This window comes from Ovis aries, chromosome 17 (assembly GCF_016772045.2).
Source record: "Ovis aries strain OAR_USU_Benz2616 breed Rambouillet chromosome 17, ARS-UI_Ramb_v3.0, whole genome shotgun sequence".
NCBI classification, from domain to species: Eukaryota; Metazoa; Chordata; class Mammalia; order Artiodactyla; family Bovidae; genus Ovis; species Ovis aries.
In genome coordinates, this window is record NC_056070.1 from 7,482,594 (window position 1) to 7,506,769 (window position 24,176).

General features: G+C 35.8%; 1 protein-coding gene across 10 annotated transcripts in view; it reads left to right on the forward strand.

Moving 5' to 3' along the window:
• The window catches only part of LRBA (LPS responsive beige-like anchor protein), a 749,961-nt gene that overhangs the window by 515,964 nt on the left and 209,821 nt on the right, over positions 1–24,176 (forward strand). For all 10 annotated transcript variants that reach the window (XM_015101368.4, XM_060400971.1, XM_060400970.1 and 7 more), the window contains 2 exons: positions 8,230–8,347; positions 10,157–10,259. In XM_015101368.4, coding sequence (XP_014956854.3) covers positions 8,230–8,347; positions 10,157–10,259 — 221 coding nt within the window. The remainder of the gene's footprint in view (positions 1–8,229; positions 8,348–10,156; positions 10,260–24,176) is intronic.

Genomic DNA, 24,176 nt, shown 5'->3' on the forward strand with positions numbered 1-24,176 from the left:
TTTCCTCTTTATTTCTGCTCTATATTTGAAGAACAGAAATGAATTTATTGAAGGTTTTTCCTGTAATTAGTTAAATAGGTTAGTCACCACAGAAACTTGCAGTGACTAAACCATGTTGTATCTGCAACAAAGAGATAAGTAGTCTAGCTACAGGCTGTGTGCTCAGTTGCTCAGTTTTGTCCGACTCTTTGCAACCCTGTAAACAGTAGCCCACTAGACTCCTCTGTCCATAGTATTTTCCAGGCAAGAACAAGGGAGTGGGTTGCCATTTCCTTTTCCTGGGGATCTTCCCAACCCAGGGATTGAACCTACGTCTCCTACATTTCAGGTGGATTCTTTACTGCTGCACCACCTGGGAAGCCCAGCTACAGGCTGCTATTACTCTACTGTGGATATTTGCTTCCTGTATGTAGAGAGGGCCTTTGATACCAATCTGGGATTGATATTAAGTTCATCAAGTAAGAATTGACATCGAGAACAAAGATAGGTTGTGTCCATTGCTTGTTTTAAAAGTATACGTTATAGAATATTCCAGCCCATTAAATATTAGGCAGTATTTTATTAGCGCTGATTTAAATCTAACTCTTTGTTCATGACTTTAGAGAGTCAGTGTACAGAGTAATAGGCAAAACCACTTTGTAACTTGAGTTCAGTGACAATAACAGTCATTCTCACAAGCTTTTAAGAAGTAACTAGGATTCTTTTCAATTTAAATGGAAAAAATAAGGTATCATTTATATTGTCATTTCCCCATATCATACCTGTAAGGAAAATTAGCTATAAATATTTTAAAGAAAAAGTAATATTATATTGTTTGCATACAATTTACAAAAGTGATTTTGGAAATAGAAAGTTAGGCAAAGTGGTATTAATCCATCTTGGGGAGAAAATAGCTAAATTGCAGACATTTTTTTTGTGTGTGGCATTTTTCTAATTTTAAGAATATAGATTAATGGATAAATTAGTGCATGTTTATGTTTAACTTACTTATTAATAAAATGAAGAGTTTTGGTCTAGTGATTGTTTTCTCAAGGTGTTTGAATTAAAACTCTTTACTGGATAAAGGTAATAAAAACTTGATAAGGTATACATACCTTAGTTTTTTAGTAACTGTATTTTTTTAGTAATATTTTTACCACTCCAAAATACTTACATTTTTCTTTGTATGTATTCAAGGTAATTTCTATATCTGTATACTGAAATCAAACACTTTCACATCTTATTCATGATAAAATTGACATTGTGGCTTTATTTTTATTATATTTTTATCTTAAAAAGTAACTCCAAATCCAAATATCTCTATTTTAATTCAGCTCTGTACCTGTTTATTCTTTTTCTCAAAATTTAATACCTTGCTCTTTCTGTGCTATGAAGAAGAAAGCAACATACATTCATGTTGCTTATTATTATTCCTTATTATCCTTCTTTTGTATATTTAGGTTCTTTCAGAAAAATCAGATTGGAGATACAGTTTAAATTTTTAAAAATCTAAAAATTAGTTGGATGATGGCTAAATATCTTCTTTGTTCTGCTTATTCATTACTATACTTGGCTCTTGATTTGTTAATATATAAAATGTTAGTTCAGTAAGAGGTGGCTTTTTGAAACATTATTTAGAATGCAAATTATCTTTAAGCTGAAGAATATTGAAAATAAAAGAACCAACTGAGTCTGAATTATTTACAGGCCAAGGGCTTAAAGGTTCTCTGCTCCAGCACAAATATTAAATTATGAAATGGGAATTTCAGTTTGCCATAAATCTGTCTGCCATAGCAGCTTAAAATAAAATAGTTTTACCCATCTAAAGCAACATCAATTTGCCAGTCTGTGCTTCATGTATCAAAGAGCGTTCTGTGAAAATATCAATATCATTGGTTAATATAAATGAAATTAATTTTTAAAGCTGGGGTAAAGGTTGACATCTGAAAAATTGCATTACTTTGCAGAAGAGAAATTTCTGTCTTCTAGTGAAATTTCAGGTCATGAGGGCAAGTAATTTTCACAATCTTCAATGGGAGTCAGTGAAATATGAACTTCATTGTCACCTAGCCCCAAAGCGATAAGATAAAATGAGCTGATACATCATTTGCTGTGGTTTTATCATCTCCCTCAGTAATTGGAAGAGAAAACATAAGAGTGTATGCGTTTGTGTGCTCCCTTCTCACCCCTCCCAGATGCCCCATCGTCCACACCCAGGCTAAAGCCGTTTTAGCCCAATCAATAAGAGGTCACACAGCATTTTATTTATATATTTTTAATTTTTCATACTGACTAAACTGCCAAATAGAACATTAGAGTAATGAATATGTTTAATTGAATTTGTCACCCATGAAAATGCTAAGGAGAATACTGCATCATAGTACCAGTAAGCAGGAGGAAATTTACTATATAGATGAAAAATATGAAATAACTCATAAAAATTAATTTAAAAGGTAATTTTCTTTTATATTCATAACTTTTATACTTTTATTGTCATTTTTTCCAAGTTTGTGGACAATGTGTGTGTTCATGGATATATATTAAATAACAAAATTGCCATGTTAAAATTTCTACCAGAGTCAAGTATACGCTATTTTTCAATTCAAAGAGACCACTAAGGTTTTTTTTTAAAATTTATATTTAAATAATGGTGGTGAAGAACATCCTTGAACTAACTGGTATTCAATATTAAAATAAATTTAGTGCTATGCTTTGATATCAAGTTTCAGAGAAAATTATGTGCAGCAAAATCTAAAAACTATGTTAATAGTAGAGTGGTACAGCTTTAAAATACTTGATTACAATTACTTTCAACTATTTTGCTAAAATTGCGATTATTGTAAATAAAATATATTTGCACGTGTGTTTAGTGGCAGATTGATAGACTATATTTAGACTAGTGCATTTTTTAACATGTATTTTTATTTTTTCAAATATTTGCCATTTTCCACATTAAGATATAATTCTTGTGACTGATTTATAATTATGCTCATGAAAATGAGATATGAATATTTTCTAACTGTGGTATCATTGATTGATGGCTTGATTAGCTTATAGTTTGTATACTAAGTTAAAAAATTTTTTTGATGTTAAATATGTATCCATATATTTTGGAAATGATTTTGTTATGAAATTTTAAGTGCTATTATTTCTTTGTATTATTCAATTTTACTTTTGTTACTGAATTCTTCTGAAATTAGTATGGAATTCTTTGAAAGAGTAAAATCTCTCCAAAAATTTTTGAATATTTGAGTCTAGGATATGCAGTGCAAGCTTTAAACATTAAGAATAGTGTTTTAAAAAACACTCTTTTTGTTGATTCTACAGATGCAGGCTCTCAAATATTTTTTGTGATATTTTCCAATCACTTTTTAATATCTTTCCCTTTAAAAGAATTTGAAAAAATTTAAAATTTATTGAGGGTAGAGTTTAAAAAGAAAGCCTTTTTTCTCTACTTAAATGGAACAAATATGGCTAGGTTTTCAGAGACTACTTTAAAATCTATTTTTTGAGCATACCTAATATTCAGTAAATAAGGGTATCATGTAGTTGGGCAGTAAATAATACAGATTTTTTTTTTTAATCCTTCCGTGAGGATGAGAAAAGTGGAAGTGTTATTTGGATAAATTGTTTAGCTTTTCAAAATGAATCGTTAAAATAAAAATACTTTCTTTCTAGCCAATTAATGCAACAGGGTGAAGAAATTTTCACATGTATTCATAGTATACTCTTTGAAGTTGGGGAAAAGGTAGGTTTATTTGGGCAAAATTCTTTTTCAGAGTCACAATTTTTAGATATAATTTTAAAGAAAATATGTTTGATTTTTTAATGTAAAAAACTATATGCATTTTTATATGTGTGCGAGTATATATACATATAAATGATTTTTTTTGTTCCTCGCTACAACCTTTCTTTAACATTTGACCAATAAACTATCTTTATTCAAATAAATTATTAAAAAATAAAGTTAAATTCACTAATAATAATACTAACGATATTGAAACAAGATGGAAAACATTCAAAGAGTGCTGAAGGCTGAAGCTTTCAAGCTATTCTAGACTTGGGGTCATAACTGCGGAGCAATGGTAATGATACGGTTTCCATAGTAACCGATTCATTGGAGGGCTAGACCTCTGTCTAGGGTGCTGTCAGTGTAAGTAGAGTTTCAGTGAACAGAAAGTCCCAAAGAAGGGTCTGCTTCTACCTAATCCAGTTTTAATTGAACTCTAGAGACTTTGAAGTGAAGCCTCAGACCAGGAATATACTATTCCAATAAGAAATAAACCTCTTCCTTAGCTAGGTCGCAGCTGCCTCTCCGTACTGACACCTTTTCCTAATGAATACTTTAAAGAAATGTTATTATATCAATTTCAGCTAGTGATTCTCTTAGTTAAGAGATTCTTTGTTTCTATTTTAAATCCCACTATCCTGATGTGAAGTACAGATTTTCATTGGTTGTTCTTTTTTAAGTCGGTCTAATTTTATCTGTCAGATTTAAAATGCTGATAGCTTTGGCAGTTTTTAAATAATTTTCTGTCTGTCTTCCTGTTTGTGTCTCTTCAGTTTTAAAACATTACTTTACCTGCTTACGTTTAACTCTGAAAACACACTGTCATCCATTCAGTATAATACCATTTACATCAGGTTTGCAAACATGTAGAACAATTCTGGATATTATTTGTAGATGTATATATATTAATAGGATAAATATTTATATGGTAATGCTAAACCTCAAAACATGAATAGTAACTGGCTCTGATGAAGAAGGAAAATGGAATCAGGAAGGGTTATATATGGGAATTTAAATATTACCTATTATACTTCATAAATTTTAAAAATCTATACAACAAAGTATAGTGTAGCAAAATATTAGTATTTTATAAGTTTCAGGGTGGTTCCATGGAGCTTATGTCATTTTCTGTCGTTTGGAGTAAGTTTGACGTTTGGTAATAAAACAAAGCTTAAAGGACCATGCCACTTGCTGTATTTTAAGTATATTTTAAAAATACCTATGTTACTTAAAAGAATGGGATATAAATGGAATATTTTCATTGATTGGAAAACTATTACATTAAAAATATTATAATAATGCTTTTAGTGTTCTTACTCCTCTTAGTAATTGAGATATTCTAGAAAATACTAATAATTAAATCTTTAGATTGCATGACCGTGATCTTGCAATGGTTGGCTGTCACCGTATTAAGCAACAAGTCTTATTACATAGCTCTATAGATATGAGGTAGAATTTTCAGACCAGTGTGTGATATTTTTAGTATATGACAGAGCTTGGAGCCTAAAGCTTTGGTGTTTATTCTTGTTTGATTTTACTCTTTCACTTTTAACACAAGTACAGGGTAAAGAATGTAGTTGATTAAAATTTCGGACCAGTTCTAGTTTAACAGTTGTTTGAACTCTCTTAGAAATGTGACAGTGTATCATATAAGTAGGCTCTGGACAGTTTAGACTAGACAACCTGGGAGGAGGCCAGACTTTGCTACTAGCTTTCCAAGGGACTTCCTACTAAGTATTTAAATTGTTTGAGTCTCGTTTTCTTCAGAAATGGTAGATAGATTGGACCAGAAGTGTTACAGAACATATATTGGATTCTCTATTACTTGATAAGTTAAAAATGGCAAACTCAAACACCACTGGGAACTAGGCAGATAATAGTAAATAAGTGAGTGTGTAGAGATTGTTTGAAAATGGAGAGTGCCTTTCAGTGGTGCTGTGTGGCGTATATAGACCTAGGCTTGACAGATGCTCCATTTTCTTCCTGAGGAGCCATAGATCTGACTTTTTTTTTAATAAATTACCCTTTTCTCAAGTGTTTTCAGCCAGTTGAAAATTTGGGGAAATATAACATTGGCCAAACAAAATTAATGTGGATCATATATGGAGTTTTGGTTGCCGTTAGTTCACTCATTTAATTGTTCAAAAATTTCTCCTTTGTGTAAGACTTTGTTATAGAAGACGAACATAGAGTACATTCAAAACCTTTGTTCCAGTAGAACTTAGATTCCAGTATTTTAGTGCTGAAGAGAGGAAGAGAAGCGAGGAAATATGTAATTTCTGGTGGTAATAAATGTTACGCAGGAAATCTGATGAGTTTGGGATGGGATGAGGTGATCGTGGCAGAAGTGGGGTTAGATCCCGTGGCTTCTCTAACGAGGTGACATTTGAGCGGATATCTGAATGTGAGGATAAGCCAGCCACGTTAAGATCTGGGAGAATAGTCTGAGCAGACGAGAAAGCACATATAAAGGCCCTGATGGAGAGTGAGTTGGGCTCATCAGACAATCCCAGATACAAGGCTTTATAAGCAATTATGAAGAACTTCAGTGTTTATTGGGATTCCCAGGTGCCGCTAGCAGTAGAGAACCTGCCTGCCAATGCAGGAGATGTAGGAGATGCCAGGTTCAGTCCCTGGGTCAGGAAGGTCCCCTGGAGAAGGGAATGGCAGCCCACTCCAGTATTCTTGCCCGGAGAATCCCATGGACAGAGGAGCCTGGCGGGCTGCAATCCGTAGCGTTGCACAGGGTTGGACACGTCTAAAGCGACTGCGCAGCACTGAGTTCACTGTGCATGTATTGCGGAGCCACTGCATGGTATTAAGTACACGGAGGTACGATCTGATTTATATTTGGAAAGCTATCTTCTCTGACTCCTCTGATTATAGTAGATTCTCCAGGTAAGATTAGAAGGAGAGAGACCAGTCAGGAGGCCACTGCAAACTCTGGAGCCTCGGACCTACTGGTTATGGTGAGAGAAAGGGGTACAAGTGACAGTCCGTTAGAAAAAATCTTGAGTAGTATCCATATTTTGTCCTCTTTTCTGTTAGTCTCTCTTGATCTTACTTACATAGGTATTGATTGTATGAAAGAGTTTGAAGGACTTGCTTTCTCACCTGTTTTAAAACTGAAAGTGTAATTAGTTGTTTGGAATTTTGAATTGTTTTTGGTTTTTCAGAAAATACTGAACCTAGGGGTTGTGCCCATTCTTTCATTTCTAGACGCTGTGGTACCAGAAATAGAATATTTTCTGTAGAAAAATCTAAATACATATTTAGGGAATTAACTAATGTTGCCCTCTTTAAAAAAAGACAACAGAAACCCTATATTTTGCATTAAGTATCATAGATTTTTTATAATTAAGATCTAGAAAATGGAAATATAAAGTAGACAGCATCTATGTAGGATAAATTCTTAACATTCATTATTTTTCCTCTTTACTTATCCCATTTTTGTCCTTACAATGCAATATCATATACAAATGTCATTTTATTTGTATTTTTTAATGGTGGTTACTTTTGAGAGATTTATCTTAGTTGTTTAACTTAATTTGCTTTCATGAATTTTCATCAGTGTTTGATAGCACATCCATCTCATTTTATTTATTAATATTCTGTGAAGTACTAGTGTGGAGAAATTCCAAATCTGGTTTTCCTTTAACACCTTCCTAATTAAGCTTTTGAAATGAACTTTTTAAAAAACAAAGCTTGAATAACAAAGCAACAGAGTGGCTTAGTACTAAAGGCAGGATTACTTTGAGTTTGCAAAGAATTCTAAGCCATTGCGTCTGTCACATGGGATGACAAGAATTTGTAACAAGTTACTCTGACAACCACCTACTCCATAGAGAGATTATGCTGAGTTCATTCGCAGGTTTGTGTTTAGCTTCAATGACAAAATGATGCTTAACCTCTTATACAGTCGGTCTTTGTGCTTTCTGAATGAGTGACTGTTGCCTTAACAGTGACCCTATTACTGTGATTTTTTGAACTTATGAACTTAAATTTGTAATTTTAGAGTATATAAAAAGTATTTTTGGATATATTATATGAAACTGAATTTTATATGTGATCTATAAGCATGTAGGACATTCTTTTGAGGTCTTTCTTCTTTTTAAAGTTTGTCTAATATTGTATTTCTATAATATGACTCAAAAATCAATCAGTAATGCTATATGTATTTCCTGGAAAGCAATAGATGACATCATTGCCTTAAAAAGCCCCCAAATATAAAATAGATGTGCTACAGTTTTGTTCTGCTGTTTCATTTAAACATCTTTTTCATGAATTGCAGTCTAGTTTTTAGATCACAATTATTATTGCAATTACTCCAAATTATTTCAGTAACTGTTTATTCATTTCTTAGAAATTATTTTTCTTAATGAGCACTTCTGTGTTTTAATTGGGGGAAAGAACAGAAAGATTCCATAATACTTACTGAGGATTCTCTTTTTCTTCACTAGATCCTGGCATATACAGAAGGGCTGCATGGGAAATGGCTGTTCTCAGAGATACGATCGATCTTTTCTCGTCGTTATCTTTTGCAAAATACAGCCCTGGAGATCTTTATGGCAAACAGAGGTGAGATGATGTTGCAGATGTATGTTGTTACAGAGCTAACCTCCATCTCCCTAAGATTTCATTTTGAACATACCATACTGTTTCCATTCCGTATTGTTTCCATTTGGATAGAATTGTGCAGCCTACTCTGCATTACTGATCTCTTTTTTGAACTACGTGCATCTTCATAGTTTATACCCTTTTGGTTTTTCTTAGAATTATCTCCAGTATCTTATTTTTCTGGCCAAATCACAGATTAGTGCAGGACTTTATAAATATGGGGGATAAGTACCCATTTAATCAGTTGTAGAGTTTTGGTATGCTCAGCAGTGCTCTGATGCTTAAACTCCTTCTGGAAGGTGGCTGCGTTTCAAGAGGGGAGAGGGTAATCAAATAATTCATACATTTATTTAATTTTTTTGTCTAATCTATTGCCATTTATAAAGAACCGTCAGAAGATGGTACTGAACTGTCCTGGTTGCTTTGTATTACCTCATTCTTCAAAGAACTAAAATTCAATTTGTGGGTTTAGAATTGAGCTTGGTGAAATTCATTAAGATTAGAAGGAGGGACAAGGTGAACTTGAAGGGAGAGCATTGTGGGGTATGAGTGGGGGTTTACAAGTAAGAGTATGTAAAATCTTGTGATTTATTGTACATGCTTATTTTATTTAAGTAGATTTTTAGGTTTTCACATTTTCTCTTTCTAGACTCTACAAGCTTTCATTTAAAAATCTGCACATAATGTGTATTCCATGCATACTTTCTTTTTTTAATGAAATCATGCATCTTTAGGGAATACAGATTTCTTTAGGAAAAGATGTTTTCCCTTTCATATTTGGTTTTCTTCTACACACTTACCACTCTTTCTAATGTAAACATTATTCTTTCAGGTGAATAATTGAGTGAATGTTTTACACTTTAGTTCAGTCTACATTCTTTCCTGCTTTAAAATTTCTTAAGCATCTTTGCTGTGAATCTCTGTGTGTTTTTCTGTTGCCTTTTCCTTATGGCCTTGGTCACCTGCCATAATTTTTTTAAAATTTCAGGACTAACCAAAGTACTATCTTCTAAATTCTCTGCCATGATTTTATGACTTTGTTATTGTCATACTTTTTAAGGATAAAATTTTGTACATCACTGTCATAAATTAAAATTTACATACTGAGCGTATTCATGTATATGATATACAGTTTGATATCTGCAGTTATATATAATGTCCTCAAAGTATGTAATTATTCAAATAGAAATGATTAAAAAACATTTGATTATTGACCATGGAGGAAAAAATTTTCTTCAGGTCACACATTGTTCTGGATTATGTGAACATACAAAGCATAAACAAAAAGCACTATTATATGTTTATATAATATTTACATAAACTACAAGAAAATACAAGAATTTGTATAAATTACAAGAGAGTATTTTTTAGGTTGTTGATGATTAGAAGTAAATACAACTCATAATTTAGTAGCTATAGGTTAAGTATATTAGATTAAGTATATAATCTTACATTTTTTATAGAAATTTATAGGTATATTTTTAACTTGCCAAAATTCAACTTTGTAAATTCAGAATTGTAGCTAGATAAAATCTCAACTTCATGTCACATTAATGCAACAATAGAGAAGGAACATTCTATGAGTAGAAAAAATATCATCTCTGGCATATTAATGCTTAAACTTCATATATACTATGATAAAACTAATACTATAAAACTTCTATTGAGTAGATACCTGGACTAAGAGTAAGCATTTTACTGTACCAAGAAATCTGTTTTTCAGAAAGGCACTTATATTTCATTCTGACTTTTAAAAATTATTTTTCCTAGTTGCTATAATGTTCAACTTCCCAGACCCTGCAACAGTAAAGAAAGTGGTTAACTATCTACCTCGTGTTGGCATTGGAACCAGTTTTGGATTGCCTCAAACCAGGTACGGTTTTATATGAAAAAAATATGGAAATAATCTGTAATAATATTTTTCTAATTTGTTTTGAAATGCATGGCCTTCTGTTTTATGCTTCATTGTAAATGGTGTTTGTTAGTGTATTTATTTTGAGTCAACTGAACTTCTGTCCGAAGAAGCTCAAAAAAGAGGAACAAGTGTAAATGAAACTAATCTGAAAATAGAAAGCAATAAAATCAGAACATCAGTGAAAAGGGAAACAAAAACAATAAAGAAAAATGAATGCAATGAAAAATTATTTCTCTGAAAAGATTAATAAGAGTAATAAATATCTATATAAGGCTTATGACAAAAGACACAAAATGCCAATATCAGAGAAGGAATATCACTACAGATCCTATAGATATTTTAAAAATAAGGAAATATTATGAACAAATTTAGAAGGCAATGGCACCCCACTCCAGTACTCTTGGCTGGAAAATCCCATGGATGGAGGAGCCTGATAGGCTGCAGTCCATGGGGTCACTAAGTCGGACACGACTGAGCAACTTCACTTTCACTTTTCACTGTCATGCATTGGAAAAGGAAATGGCAACCCATTCCAGTGTTCTTGCCTGGAGAATCCCATGGACGGAGGAGCCTGGTGGGCTGCCGTCAATGGGGTCGCACAGAGTCGGACACGACTGGGGTGACGTAGCAGCAGCAGCAGCAGACAACTTAGGTGAATCGGCAGATTCATGAAAGATACAAACTGTAAAATCTCACTAATGAAAGTGAATAGCTTTAATAACTTTACTGAGGAAATTGGATTTGTAGCTTAAAACCTTCTAACAGAGAAAATACCTAGCTCAAATGGTTTCACTGGCAAATTTTATCAAATGTTTAATGAAGTGACAGAATTTCTCGGAAAACTCTTACAGATAATAGAAAAGAAGGATAAATTTCCCAAGTAATCCTGTAAGCCAGCATTACCTGAATTCCAAATCCACAAATAGGCTTTTCCAGAAAGGAAATTAAAGACCATCATGATTAAAAATGAAAAAGTGAAACTATCTTTATTAGTATATATACTTAATGTGCAATTACTGAGGAAACTGCAAAAATTTTCAAAAAGGAAAAAAGCTGTAAGAACTCATAAACGATTTTGCAACAGACATACTTTTATCCTTATATAGCAATGAACAATTGGAAACTGAAATTAAAGTATGGTTTAAATAATATAAAAAATTAAATAACTATGGGTATATTTATAAATTTATTAAGAATTGTTCCCTGAAAACTACAAACACAGTTTAGGAAAATGAAAGAAACCTAAAAATGGGACATTGTACTATACCATGTTCATGAATTGGAAGACTCAATGTAAGAAAGATGTTAGTTTTCTCCAAACAGATCTGTAGGTTCAAAGCAAGCCTATCCAAAATTCTAGAAGACTGTTTTGGAGAAATTGACAAGCTGATTCTAAAATTTAAGTGGAAATGCAAATATCTAGAATTGCTAGGACGATTTTGAAATAGAAAAAATTGAAGGACTTTGTCTGATTTCAAGACTTACTATAAAATTACATTCACTAGTAGAGTTTCATATTTTTGTAAAATAGACTTATAGAGCAATGGAATATAATATTGTCCAGAAATAGGCCCATCCATAAATGAGCATTTGATTTTCAACAAAGGTATCAAGATATGTTGATGGGAAAATATAGTTTTTTCAACAAAAAAAGAGAAACAAAAAGACAAACCAAAAAAAAAAAGCCTACATCACCCTTTTTCTCAAAATGTAACATATTAACTAAAAATGTAACATAAGTTAACTCAAATTAACTCAAGTATAAATAACCTAAGCATTAGTGCTAAAGTATAACTTCTTAAAGAAAACAGAGGAGAGAAATCTTTGTGACCTTGTGTTAGGCAGAGACTTCTTAAATAAGATTTTAAGAAACCACTTATTGGCATTTCATATTAAAAACATTTCATTTTAAAAGATACTCAAGAAAATGAAAAGGTATGTTATAGACTGGGTTGAAATATTGGTACAACTTATACGTGATAAAGGATTTATATAAAGGATATGTAAGAAACTCTTACATTTAATTATAAGACAAGCAATCTGTTTGAAAAAAAATAGAAGATTTGAGCAGATACATCAGCAAAGACTAGATATAAATAGCAAGAACATGGAAAGATACCAAACATCATTAGTCATCAAGGAAATGATTCCATTTGAAAACCACGGTGAGATCCCGTGGCACACCTATTAGAATGACTTCTTAAAAAATGGTAACAAGAACTAATAAGAATGCAGAGTAACTGGAACTTCACATATGATGGGAAAGTAAGCAGTTTTGGAGTTTCATATTATTAACCATACAGTTACCATACCTCCCAGTTCAATTCAGTTGCTCAGGGGTATTCAACTCTTTGCGACCGCATGGACTGCAGCACGCCAGGCTTCCATGTCCATCACCAACTCCTGGAGTTTACTCAAATTCATGTCCATTGAGTCGGTGATGCCATCCAGCCATCTCATCCTCTGTTGTCCCCTTCTCCTCTTGCCCCCAATCTCTCCCAGCATCAGGGTCTTTTCCAATGAGTTAGCTCTCCACATTAGGTGGCCAGAGTATTGGAGTTTCAGCTTCAGCATCAGTCCTTCCAATGAACACTCAGGACTGATCTCCATTTGAATGGACTGGCTGGATCTCCTTGCAGTCCAAGGGACTCTCAAGTGTCTTCTCCAACACCACAGTTCAAAAGCATCAATTGGTGCTCAGCTTTCTTTGTAGTCCAACTGTCACATCCATACATGACCACTGGAAAACCATAGCCTTGACTAAATGGATCTTTGTTGGCAAAGTAATGTCTTTGCTTTTCAAAATGCTGTCTAGGTTAGTCATAGCTTTTCTTCCAAGGAGCAAGCATCTTTTAATATCATGGCTGCAGTCACCATCTGCAGTGATTTTGGAGCCCCCCAAAATAAAGTCTGACACTGTTTCCACTGTTCCCCATCTACTTGCCATGAAGTGTTGGGACTGGATGCCAGGATCTTAAGTTTTCTGAATGTTGAGCTTTAAGCCAACTTTTTCACTTTCCTCTTTCACTGTCATCAAGAGGCTCTTCAGTTCTTCTTCACTTTCTGCCATAAGGGTGGTGTCATCTGCATATCTGAGGTTATTGAGATTTCTCCCGGCAATCTTGAGTGCAGCTTGTGCTTCTTCCAGTCCAGCGTTTCTCATGATGTACTCTGCATAGAAGTTAAATAAGCAGGGTGACAATATACATCGTTGACGTACTCCTTTTCCTATTTGGAACTAGTCTGTTGTTCCACGTCAGTTCTAACTGTTGCTCCCTGACCTGCATACAGATTTCTCAAGAGGCAAGTCAGGTGGTCTAGTATACCCATCTCCTTCAGAATTTTCCACAGTTTATTGTGATCCACACAAAGGCTTTGGCATGGTCAATAAAGCAGAAATAGATGTTTTTCTGGAACTTGTTTGCTTTTTTTGATGATCCAGCGGATGTTGACAATTTGATCTCTGCTTCCTAAAACCAGCTTAAACATCTGAAAGTTCATGGTTTACGCATTGTTGAAGCCTGGCTTGGAGACTTTTGAGCATTACTTTGCTAGTGTGTGAGATGAGTACAATTGTGTGGTAGTTTGAGCATTCTTTGGCATTGCCTTTCTATGAAAACTGACTTTTTCCAGTCCTGTGGCCACTGCTGAGTTTTCCAAATTTGCTGACATATTGAGTGATGCACTTTCACAGCATCAGCTTTTAGGTTAGACGAAATAGCTAATTAGATGAAATAGCTAAACTGGAATTGTGTCACCTCCACTTGTAGTGATGCTTCCTAAGGCCCACTTGACTTCTCATTCCAGGATGTCTGGCTCTTGGTGAGTGATCACACCATTGTGATTATCTGGCTCATGAGGGTCTCTTTTGTATAGTTCTTCTGTGTATTCTTGCCACCTTTTCTTAATATTTTTTGCTTCGGTTAGGTCCATATCATTTCTGTCCTTTATTGAGCCCATCTTTGCGTGAAATGTTCCCTTGGTATCTCTAATTTTCTTGAGGAGATCTCTAGTCTTTCCCATTGTATTGTTTTCCTCTATTTGTTTGCATTGATCACTGTGGAAGGCTTTCTTATATCTCCTTGCTATTCTTTGGAACTCTGCGTTCAAATAGGTATATCTTTCCTTTTCTCCTTTGCTTTTCCGGTCTCTTCTTTTCACAGCTGTTTTAAGGCCTCCTCAGATATCCATTTTGCTTTTTAGCATTTCTTTTCCTTGGGGATGGTCTTGATCCCTGTCTCCTGTACAGTGTCACAAACTTTCATCCATAGTTCATCAGGCACTCTATCTATCAGATCTAGTCCTGTAAATCTATTTCTTATTCCACTGTGTAATCGTAAGGGATTTGATTTATGTCATACCTGAATCGTTTAGTGGTTTTCCCTACTTTCTTCAAATTAAGTCTGAATTTGTCAGTAAGGAGTTCATGATCTGAGCGACACTCAGCTTCTGGTCTTATTTTTGCTGGCTGTATAGAGCTTTTCCACCTTTGGCTGCAAAGAATATAATCAGTCTGATTTTGGTGTTGACCAATCTGGTAATGTCCATGTGTAGAGTCTTCTCTTGTGTTGTTGGAAGAGGGTGTTTGCTATGAGCAGTGCGTTCTCTTGGCTAAACTCTATTAGTCTTTGCCCTGCTTCATTCCATACTCCAACGCCAAATTTGCCTGTTACTCCAGGTGTTTCTTAACTTCCTACTTTTTCATTCCAGTTGCCTATAATGAAAAGGACATCTTTTTTGGGTGTTCTAGAAGGTCTTGTAGGTCTTCATAGAACCATTCAACTTCAGCTTCTTCAGCATTACTGGTCAGGGCATAGGCTTGGATTACCATGATATTGAATGGTTTGCCTTGGAAACGAATAAAGATCATTGTTTTTGAGATTGCATCTAAGTACTGCATTTCAGATTCTTTTGTTGACTATGATGGCTACTCCATTTCTTCTGAGGGATTCCTGCCCGCAGTAGTAGATATAATGGTCATCTGAGTTAAATTCACCCATTCCAGTCCATTTTAGTTCACTGATTCCTAGAATGTCGATGTTCACTCTTGTTAACTCCTGTTTGGCCACTTCCAATTTGCTTTGATTCATGGACCTAACATTCCAGGTTCCTATGCAATATTGTCTTTACAGCTTTGAAACTTGTTTCTATCACAAGTCACATCTACAGCTGGGTGTAGTTTTTGCTTTGGCTCCGTCTCTTCATTCTTTCTGGAGTTATTTCTCCACTGATCTCCAGTAGCATATTGGGCACCTACGACCTGGGGAGTTCCTCTTTCAGTATTCTGTCTTTTTATCTTTTCATACTGCTCATGGGGTTGTCAAGGTAAGAATACTGACGTGGTTTGCCATTCCCTTCTCCAGTGGACCACATTTTGTCAGAACTCTCTGCTATGACCCGTCTGTCTTGAGTGGCCCTACATGGCTTGGCTCATAGTTTCACTGAGTTAGACAAGGCTGTGGTCCAGGTGATTAGATCGGTTAGTTTTCTGTGGCTGTGGTTTTCAGTCTGTCTGCCCGCTGATGGAGAAAAATAAGTGGATTAGGGAAGATTCCTGATTGCAAAGACTAACTGAGGGGGAAACTGGGTCCTGTTCTTATAGGTGGGGCCATGCTCAGTAAATTTTTAATCCTATTTTCTGTTAATGGGTGGAGCTGTGTCCCCCTCTGCTATTTACCTGGGACCAAACTATGGTGGAGGTAATGAAGATAATGTGGCCCTCCTTCAGAAGACCCCATGCATGAACTGTCTCCTGGTAGTATCACTCAGAGGCATTTACCCTAGAGTAATGAAAATATGTGTATCCATACAGTGACCTATTCACAAATGTTGATTCAGCTATGAACAGAAAATTGGGACTAGCCAACGTGGTCATCTGCTCGTGAGTGGACGGATTATGGTATGTTCATCCATACAACAGGATGTACTACTCAGCAGTAAAGAGGAGCAATCTCCAATATACAGAACAATGTGAATGAATTTTAAAAGTATGATAGTATCAAAAGAAACAACCTAATCAAAAAATTGGTAGAAGAAATAAATAGACATTTCTCCAGGGAAGACACACAAGTGGGCAACAGATTCATGAAAAGATGTTCATCATCGCTTGTTATTAGAGAAATGGAAACCAAAGCTACAATGAAGTCTCACATCACACTGGACAGAATGGCCATCATCAAAAAGTCCCCAAACAGTCAATGCCAGAGAGGGTGTGGAGAGAAGGGAACACTTCTTTACTATAATGTAAATTGGCACAGCTTCTATGGAGAACTGTATGGAGATTCCTTAAAAACCTGAACAAACAGCTGTCATATGACCCTGCAGTCCTACCCCTGGGCAGATGTGTAGAGAAAAACATGGTACAGAAGCACGCATGCACCCCAGTGTTCACTGCAACCCTGTTCCTGGAAGCAACCTAAATATCCATTGGCAGAGGAGTGGATAACGATGTGGTCCATACGTACAGTGGAGTATTATTCAGCTGTTACAAAGAATGGAATAATGCCATTTTCAGCAACATGGATGGATCTATAGAGTGTCATACTGAGTAAGTCAGACAGGAAGGATACGTTTATTGTATGACATCCCCTATAAAGTGAAAGTGAAAGTTGCTCAGTCATGTCTGACTCTTTGCAACCCCATGGACTATGCAGTCCATGGAATTCTCTAGGCCAGAATATTGGAGTGGGTAGCCTTTCACTTCTCCAGGGTATCTTCCCGACCCAGGGATCAAACCGAGGTCTCTCACATTGCAGACAGATTCTTTACCAGCTGATCCACCTGAGAAGCCCAAGAATACTGGAGTGGGTTGCTGCTGCTGCTGCTAAGTCGCTTCAGTCGTGTCTGACTCTGTGCGACCCCATAGATGGCAGCCCATGAAGGTCCCCTGTCCCTGGGATTCTCCAGGCAAGAACACTGGAGTGGGTTGTCATTTCCTTCTCCAATGCAGGAAAGTGAAAAGTGAAAGTGAAAGTGAAGTCGCTCAGTCATGTCCGACTCTTAGCGACCCCATGGACTGCAGCCTACCAGGCTCCTCCACCCATGGGATTTTCCAGGCAAGAGTACTGGAGTGGGGTGCCATTGCCTTCGCCAACTGGAGTGGGTAGCCTATCCCTTTTCCAGCGGATCTTCCCGACCTAGGAGTTGAACCAGGGTCTCCTGCATTGCAGACAGATTCTTTGCCAATTGAGCTATCAGGGAAGCCTGACACCCTGTATATGTGGAATCTAAAAAGAAATGATATAAATGAACTTACTTATAAAACACACAGACTTAGAGAATGAACTTAGGGTGGCTAAGGGGAAGGATGGGGGAACAGCATAGTTACAGAGTTTGGGGTGGACATGTACACACTGCCATATTTAAGTGGATAACCAGCAAAGCCCTACTGTATAGCACATGGAATGTGGCAATGTCATGTGGCAGCCTGGATGGAAGGGGAATTTGGGCGAGAATGGATACATTTGTATGTATGGCTGAGTTCCTTTGCTGTCCACCTGAAACTGTCATAAAATTGTTAATCAGCTATATCCCGATACAAAATAAAGAAGTTTACAAGATAAAGTATGGTGCTAGGTGAAAGAAGCCAACTGTTTGTATAGTGGGATTGTATGCTGCATATACAATCTGTGTATAGTGTGATTCCACTTATATGACATTTTGGAAAAAATGAAACTACTTGGACAAAAATCAGATCAATGGTTTCAAGAGACTGAAATTGAAAAGGGGCTCTTAGTTACAAAAGAGTGTGAGGAAAGTTTTTGATAACATGGAAATATTTCCTGTCTTGACTGTTGTGGTGTTACCCGACTGTGTTTGTTTGGCAAAATTCATTGCGTTGAACGCCTAAAAAGGATGAATTTTACACAGTGTAAAGAAATCGGTAAACCTGAGTTTTATAAACAAATAGTTAAATAGTGTGAAATCAGTATACAGCATCAGAAACTCTAGAACCATGCTAGCAGGAATGCAAGTTAGTATAGTCACTTGGAAAATTTGGCAGTTTTCTTATTAAGTTAGCTATATACTATATACTTAATTTATGTCCTTTCGGTTCCACTCCTAGGTGATTATAGGGAATAATGAAAATATATGTACACACATTCACTTGTAAGCAAATATTAATAGCAGTGTTATTTATGTAGTCCCAAACTGAAACATTTCTAGTCCATCAACTGTAAATGGATCAGTAGATTGTAGTGCATCCATACAATGAAATGCTATACAGAAGTTATTTAGAGAACAGCAATACAGACTCAAAAACATAAAAAGCAAACTTATGGTTACCAAAACAGAAAGGTGATGGAGGGATAAATTTGGAGCCTGAGATTAACAGATTCACTCTACTATATATAAAATTAACTACGCAGATTTATTGTGTATCACAGGTAGCTATATTCAGTATCTTATACTAACATATAATGGAAAATAATATGAAAGATATTTACATAGGTATAACTGAATCACTTTGCTGTATACCTGAAACTAACCCAGTATTATAAATCAACTATACTTTAATTAAAAAAAAAGTATCAGCAATTATCTCAACATTATAGAATTTAAGGTTTCGATTTATCTACTTTCAAAATCTTTATTTTTCCTATTCATAAAAATGTAGATGCACTACTTTTATTATCTAATTAAAAGATATAAAACAAATTTCAAAAGAAATAAAAAGGAGTTGGCCGCTGACACGTGCAGCAGCGTGGGTGAGTCTCAGAATCATTAGTAAACGAAGCTCAGCACTGTGTGCCACAGGCGTCATGTCCATCATGGGCTGTAATTCTCCTTACATAAAGTGGCTGAGACATAATGTGAAATTATATGATTCTGTCTATATGAAACTATTGTAGAAACAAAACCGTATAAAGACAGAAAGCAGATGATTGGATACCAAGAGCCAGGAACTGGGACAAAGGACCTAGCTTTTTGGAGTATTTCTATGATAATTGGTTACAGAAACAGGTATATTCAAAAGTTATTAAACCATACCCTCAAGTATGGTCGATGTTATTATATTATGTTTTATCTCAGCAAAGATCAGTGAAAAACAGGCTCTGCATGCTTAAAATACCTAAGTTACAGAAGTGCTTATTTTGTAACCATTTTCAAATGTACCATCACTTAATATGTATAATAAATCATTAAACTTTTTATAATTTTGATTAAAATGATTAGACTTTGCTTTATTATGTCATATTTGTTGCAATTTTTTTCTGTTGATGTCAATATCAAATCCATATGTTAAGGATTTTGCATACAATATATTTAATTAAAACTTTTATCTTTAACCTCCGGTAAATCAGAGTTCAAATATTAATTTTGTATATACATGTGGAGTTAATAACTAGCATTTATATTGTTCAAAGTAACTTAATAACTATGTGAAAGGAATGTTAAAATGCCAAAGCATCTCTCACAGGACAGGGAATTGGAAGAGTGTCAGGTTATATCTCTTTCCTGTGTGCTAGCCAGTTGTCTGTATTTAAAAAGCAGGATCATTACCGGTTTTATTTCTTAGTAGTTGTTAATTTTCATCAATACAATTCAGTTAGCTAATTTAAAAACTAGGAAGAGACTTAACACTAGGATTTTTATATTGATTGAAATGCATTAGCAGTAGAAACTTGCAGTTTACTTTTGACATACCTAATTTTGTACTGATTTGGGCTATTTTTGGTTAGTGTTTATTCAGGTTTTTTAGTTAGTATCTTCTTATAAATGCAACTGATATAGAATCAACAGATAATAGCCAAAATATCAGTAGGAGTGCTAGTCATCCAGGGCTAGAGGACTTTGTAAGCTGATATACTCCCCTGCCCTGTGGTGGTAGGACTCTGGTCTGTGCCAAGCCTGCCTCACCATAGGCTGCTTTTGAGTGAGTTCATGACTTTGAGCAATTGATCCTAGACAGAGTGAGGTAGAAGCCCCAGTGTCTTTTTATGACCTGCCCTTGATAGTCACAAGCCATCATTTCTGCTACATCTTACTTGTTTCAGGAGAGTTATTAAATACAGCCCAGGCTCCTTGGTAGGAGAATCAAGTTCCTTCTCTTAAAGAGAAAATAGCAAAGAATTTGTGGACATGTAACAGGTTAGAACTTTGCAAAGCTGATTCTTTGAAAAGCTCAATAAAATTGACGTACTTTGCCTAACAGTGAACAAAAGAGGTAACATGAATTACCAAAGTCAGAAACGAAAGAAGGGACTGCACTGCTGACCATGTAGAAATTAAAAACATTAGCAGGAAAGATCAGCTTACAAACTAAGACAGTTGAGATGAGATGGACAAGTTCCTGGACAGTCAGAATTGTCAAAACTTACTCAAGAAGAAGTTAAAACTCTGAATAGACCTGTGACAGATCCATTGGATTAGAATTCAAAAAATCTCACCGAAGAGTCAAGGCCCAGATGGGTTAACTGATGAATCTTATTAAATAGATAAATTAGAAAAATACCAAGCCTTCACAAACTCATTCAGAAGATACAGGAAGAAATACTTACCAACTCATTCTGTGAGGCCATCTTTTCCCTAATATCAATGCCAGGCAAAGATGTCACAAGACAAAACTACAAACTAATAACCCTAATGAACATATACAAAAATGCTTTATAAAATATTGCCAAACCAAATCCAGCAATATACAAAAAGGATTATAAAGTAGCCATATGGGTTTTATCACAGGAACTCAAATTGGTTGAAATCTGAAAATCAGTATTAGGCACATAGTTAATAGAATACAGGATAAACAGGTAAGTAGCAGCCACCAAAAAGTCCCATACTTTCCCCATGCTACAGCGTACTTAACATTTAAAGACTGAATGCTTTGCCCCTCTGGTCATGAAAGCTAAAATGTCTTCCATTCTCACCACTTCTATTAACATTACTTTGGGGATTTCAGCCTGTGTGATAAGAAAGGAAGGGCTGGAGGGGAAAAGCAAAGGCATCCCGATTAGAAATGTCTTTCTCCTAGATGACAAAGACATGTACAGTTTTCACAATGAAAAATGTAAAACAAATGGATGTTGGAAATTAAAGACAACATCGATAGATGGAAATGTTCCACAGTCATGGATCAGAAGGTTCAGTATAAAGATGTCAGTTCTCCCCAGATCTATACATTTAATACAATCCCTATCAAAATTTAGTACACTTTTTGAGAGAAATTCAGCTGAAATACAATGAATCTAGATTTGCCAGAACAATTTTGAAAAAGAACAAAATTAGAAAACTTAAACTATCTGATTTCAAAACTTACCATAACCACAGTAATCAGAATGTGTGCTATTTATCCAATGATAGGCATATAAGTTAATGAGACTACCTTGAGAAAATGAAACTACATTGAGACTAAAGGAACAAACTAAACCCTTGCACTTATGGTCAGTTGCTTTTTAACAAAGTTGCCAACACTTAAATAAATACTTCTGTAATGATTGGAAAGTCACAGACAAGAAAATGAACATCAACACACTGTTCATAAGAATTAGAAAATGGATTTAGTCAAAATTTAAAATGTTTGTGCTTTAAATACATCACTTAAATATATGAAAAGATAAGCCACAGACTGAGAAAAATTTTGTGCATCGTATATCGTAAAGGAACTGTATCCAGAATGTATAGAGACCTTTTACAACTCAATATAGGATGAAAGAGGGAACATTTCATGCAAAGATGAGCTCGATAAAGGACAGAAATCCTATGGACCTATAGAAGCAGAAGATATTAAGAAGAGGTGGCAAGAATACACAGAAGAACTGTACAAAAAAGATCTTCACGACCAAGATAATCACGATGGTGTGATCACTCACCTAGAACCAGACATACTGGAATGTGAAGTCAAGTGGGCCTTAGAAAGCATCACTATGAACAAAGCTAGTGGAGGTGATGGCATTCCAGTTGAGCTATTTCAAATCCTGAAAGATGATGCTGTGAGAGTGCTGCACTCAATATGCCAGCAAATTTGGAAAACTCAGCAGTGGCCACAGGACTGGAAAAGGTCAGTTTTCATTCCAATCCCAAAGAAAGGCAATGCCAAAGAATGCTCAAACTACTGCACAATTGCGTTCATCTCACACACTAGTAAGGTAATGCTCAAAATTCTCCAAGCCAGGCTTCAGCAATACGTGAACTGTGAACTTCCAGATGTCCAAGCTGGTTTTAGGAAAGGCAGAGGAACCAGAGATCAAATTGCCAACATCCGCTGGATCATCAGAAAAGCAAGAGAGTTCCAGAGGAACATCTATTTCTGCTTTATTAACTATGCCAAAGCCTTTGACTGTGTGGATCACAATAAACTGTGGAAAATTCTGAAAGAGATGGGAATACCAGACCACCTGACCTCCCTCTTGAGAAGCCTATATGCAGGTCAGGAAGCAACAGTTAGAACAGGACATGGAACAACAGACTGGTTCCAAATAGAAAAAGGAATATGTCCAGGCTGTATATTGTCACCCTGCTTATTTAACTTATATGCAGAGTACATCATGAGAAATGCTGGGCTGGGCTGGAAGAAGCACAAGCTGGAATCAAGATTGCCAGGAGAAATATCAATAACCTCAGATATGCAGATGACACCACCCTTATGGCAGAAAGTGAAGAGGAACTAAAAAGCCTCTGAAGAAAGTGAAAGAGGAGAGTGAAAAATTTGGCTGGAAGCTCAACATTCAGAAAACGAAGATCATGACATCCGGTCCCATCACTTCATGGGAAATACATGGGCAAACAGTGGAAACAGTGTCAGACTTTATTTTTCTGGGCTCCAAAATCACTGCAGATGGTGACTGCAGCCATGAAATTAAAAGACACTTAAACTCCTTGGAAGAAAAGTGACCAACCTAGATAACATATTCAAAAACAGACATTACTTTGCCAACAGAGGTCCGTCTAGTCAAGGCTATGGTTTTTCCAGTGGTCATGTATGGATGTAAGAGTTGGACTGTGAAGAAAGCTGAGCGCCAAAGAATTGATGCTTTTGAACTGTGGTGTTGGAGAAGACTCTTGAGAGTCCCTTGGACTGCAAGGAGATCCAACCAGTCCATTCTGAAGGAGATCAGTCCTGGGTGTTCTTTAGAAGGAATGATGCTAAAGCTGAAACTCCAGTACTTTGGCCACTTCACGCGAAGAGTTGACTCATTGGAAAAGACTCTGATGCTGGGAGGGATTGGGGGCAGGAGGAGAAGGGGACGACCGAGATGAGATGGCTGGACGGCATCACGGACTCGATGGACGTGAGTCTGGGTGAACTCTGGGAGTTGGTGATGGACAGGGAGGCCTGGCGTGCTGCGATTCATGGGGTCGCAAAGAGACGGACACGACTGAGCGACTGAACTGAACTGATAGGATGAAAGAAGCCACCCAGTTAAGGAAGAAAAGATCTGAATGGTAATTTCCTCAAAGAAAATAAATGGCTAAGTAGCACATTAAAATAAATTCAACAGTGTATAATTAAATATCTTATAATTAAAATTATAAGATATCAGTTTACACTCACTGCTGCTGCTGCTGCTACGTCTATGTCGCTTTAGTCGTGTCCGACTCTATGCAACCCCATAGATGGCAGCCCACCAGTCTCCTCTGTCCCTGGGGTTCTCCAGGCAAGAATATTGGAGTGGGTTGGCATTTCCTTCTCCAGTGCATGCATGCATGCCTGTATTGCTTCAGTCGTGCGACCCCGTAGACAGCAACCCACCCGGCTCTATCCACGGGATTCTCCAGGCAAGAATACTGGAGTGGGTTGCCATTTCCTTCTCCGTTACACTCACTAGTATGGCTATAATCAAAACTACATACAATAGTAAGTTTTGGCAGAGCTGTGGAAAAGTCCAAACATCAATCATTGTTTGTTGGAAAGGATGATGGAAGACCATTTGGCAG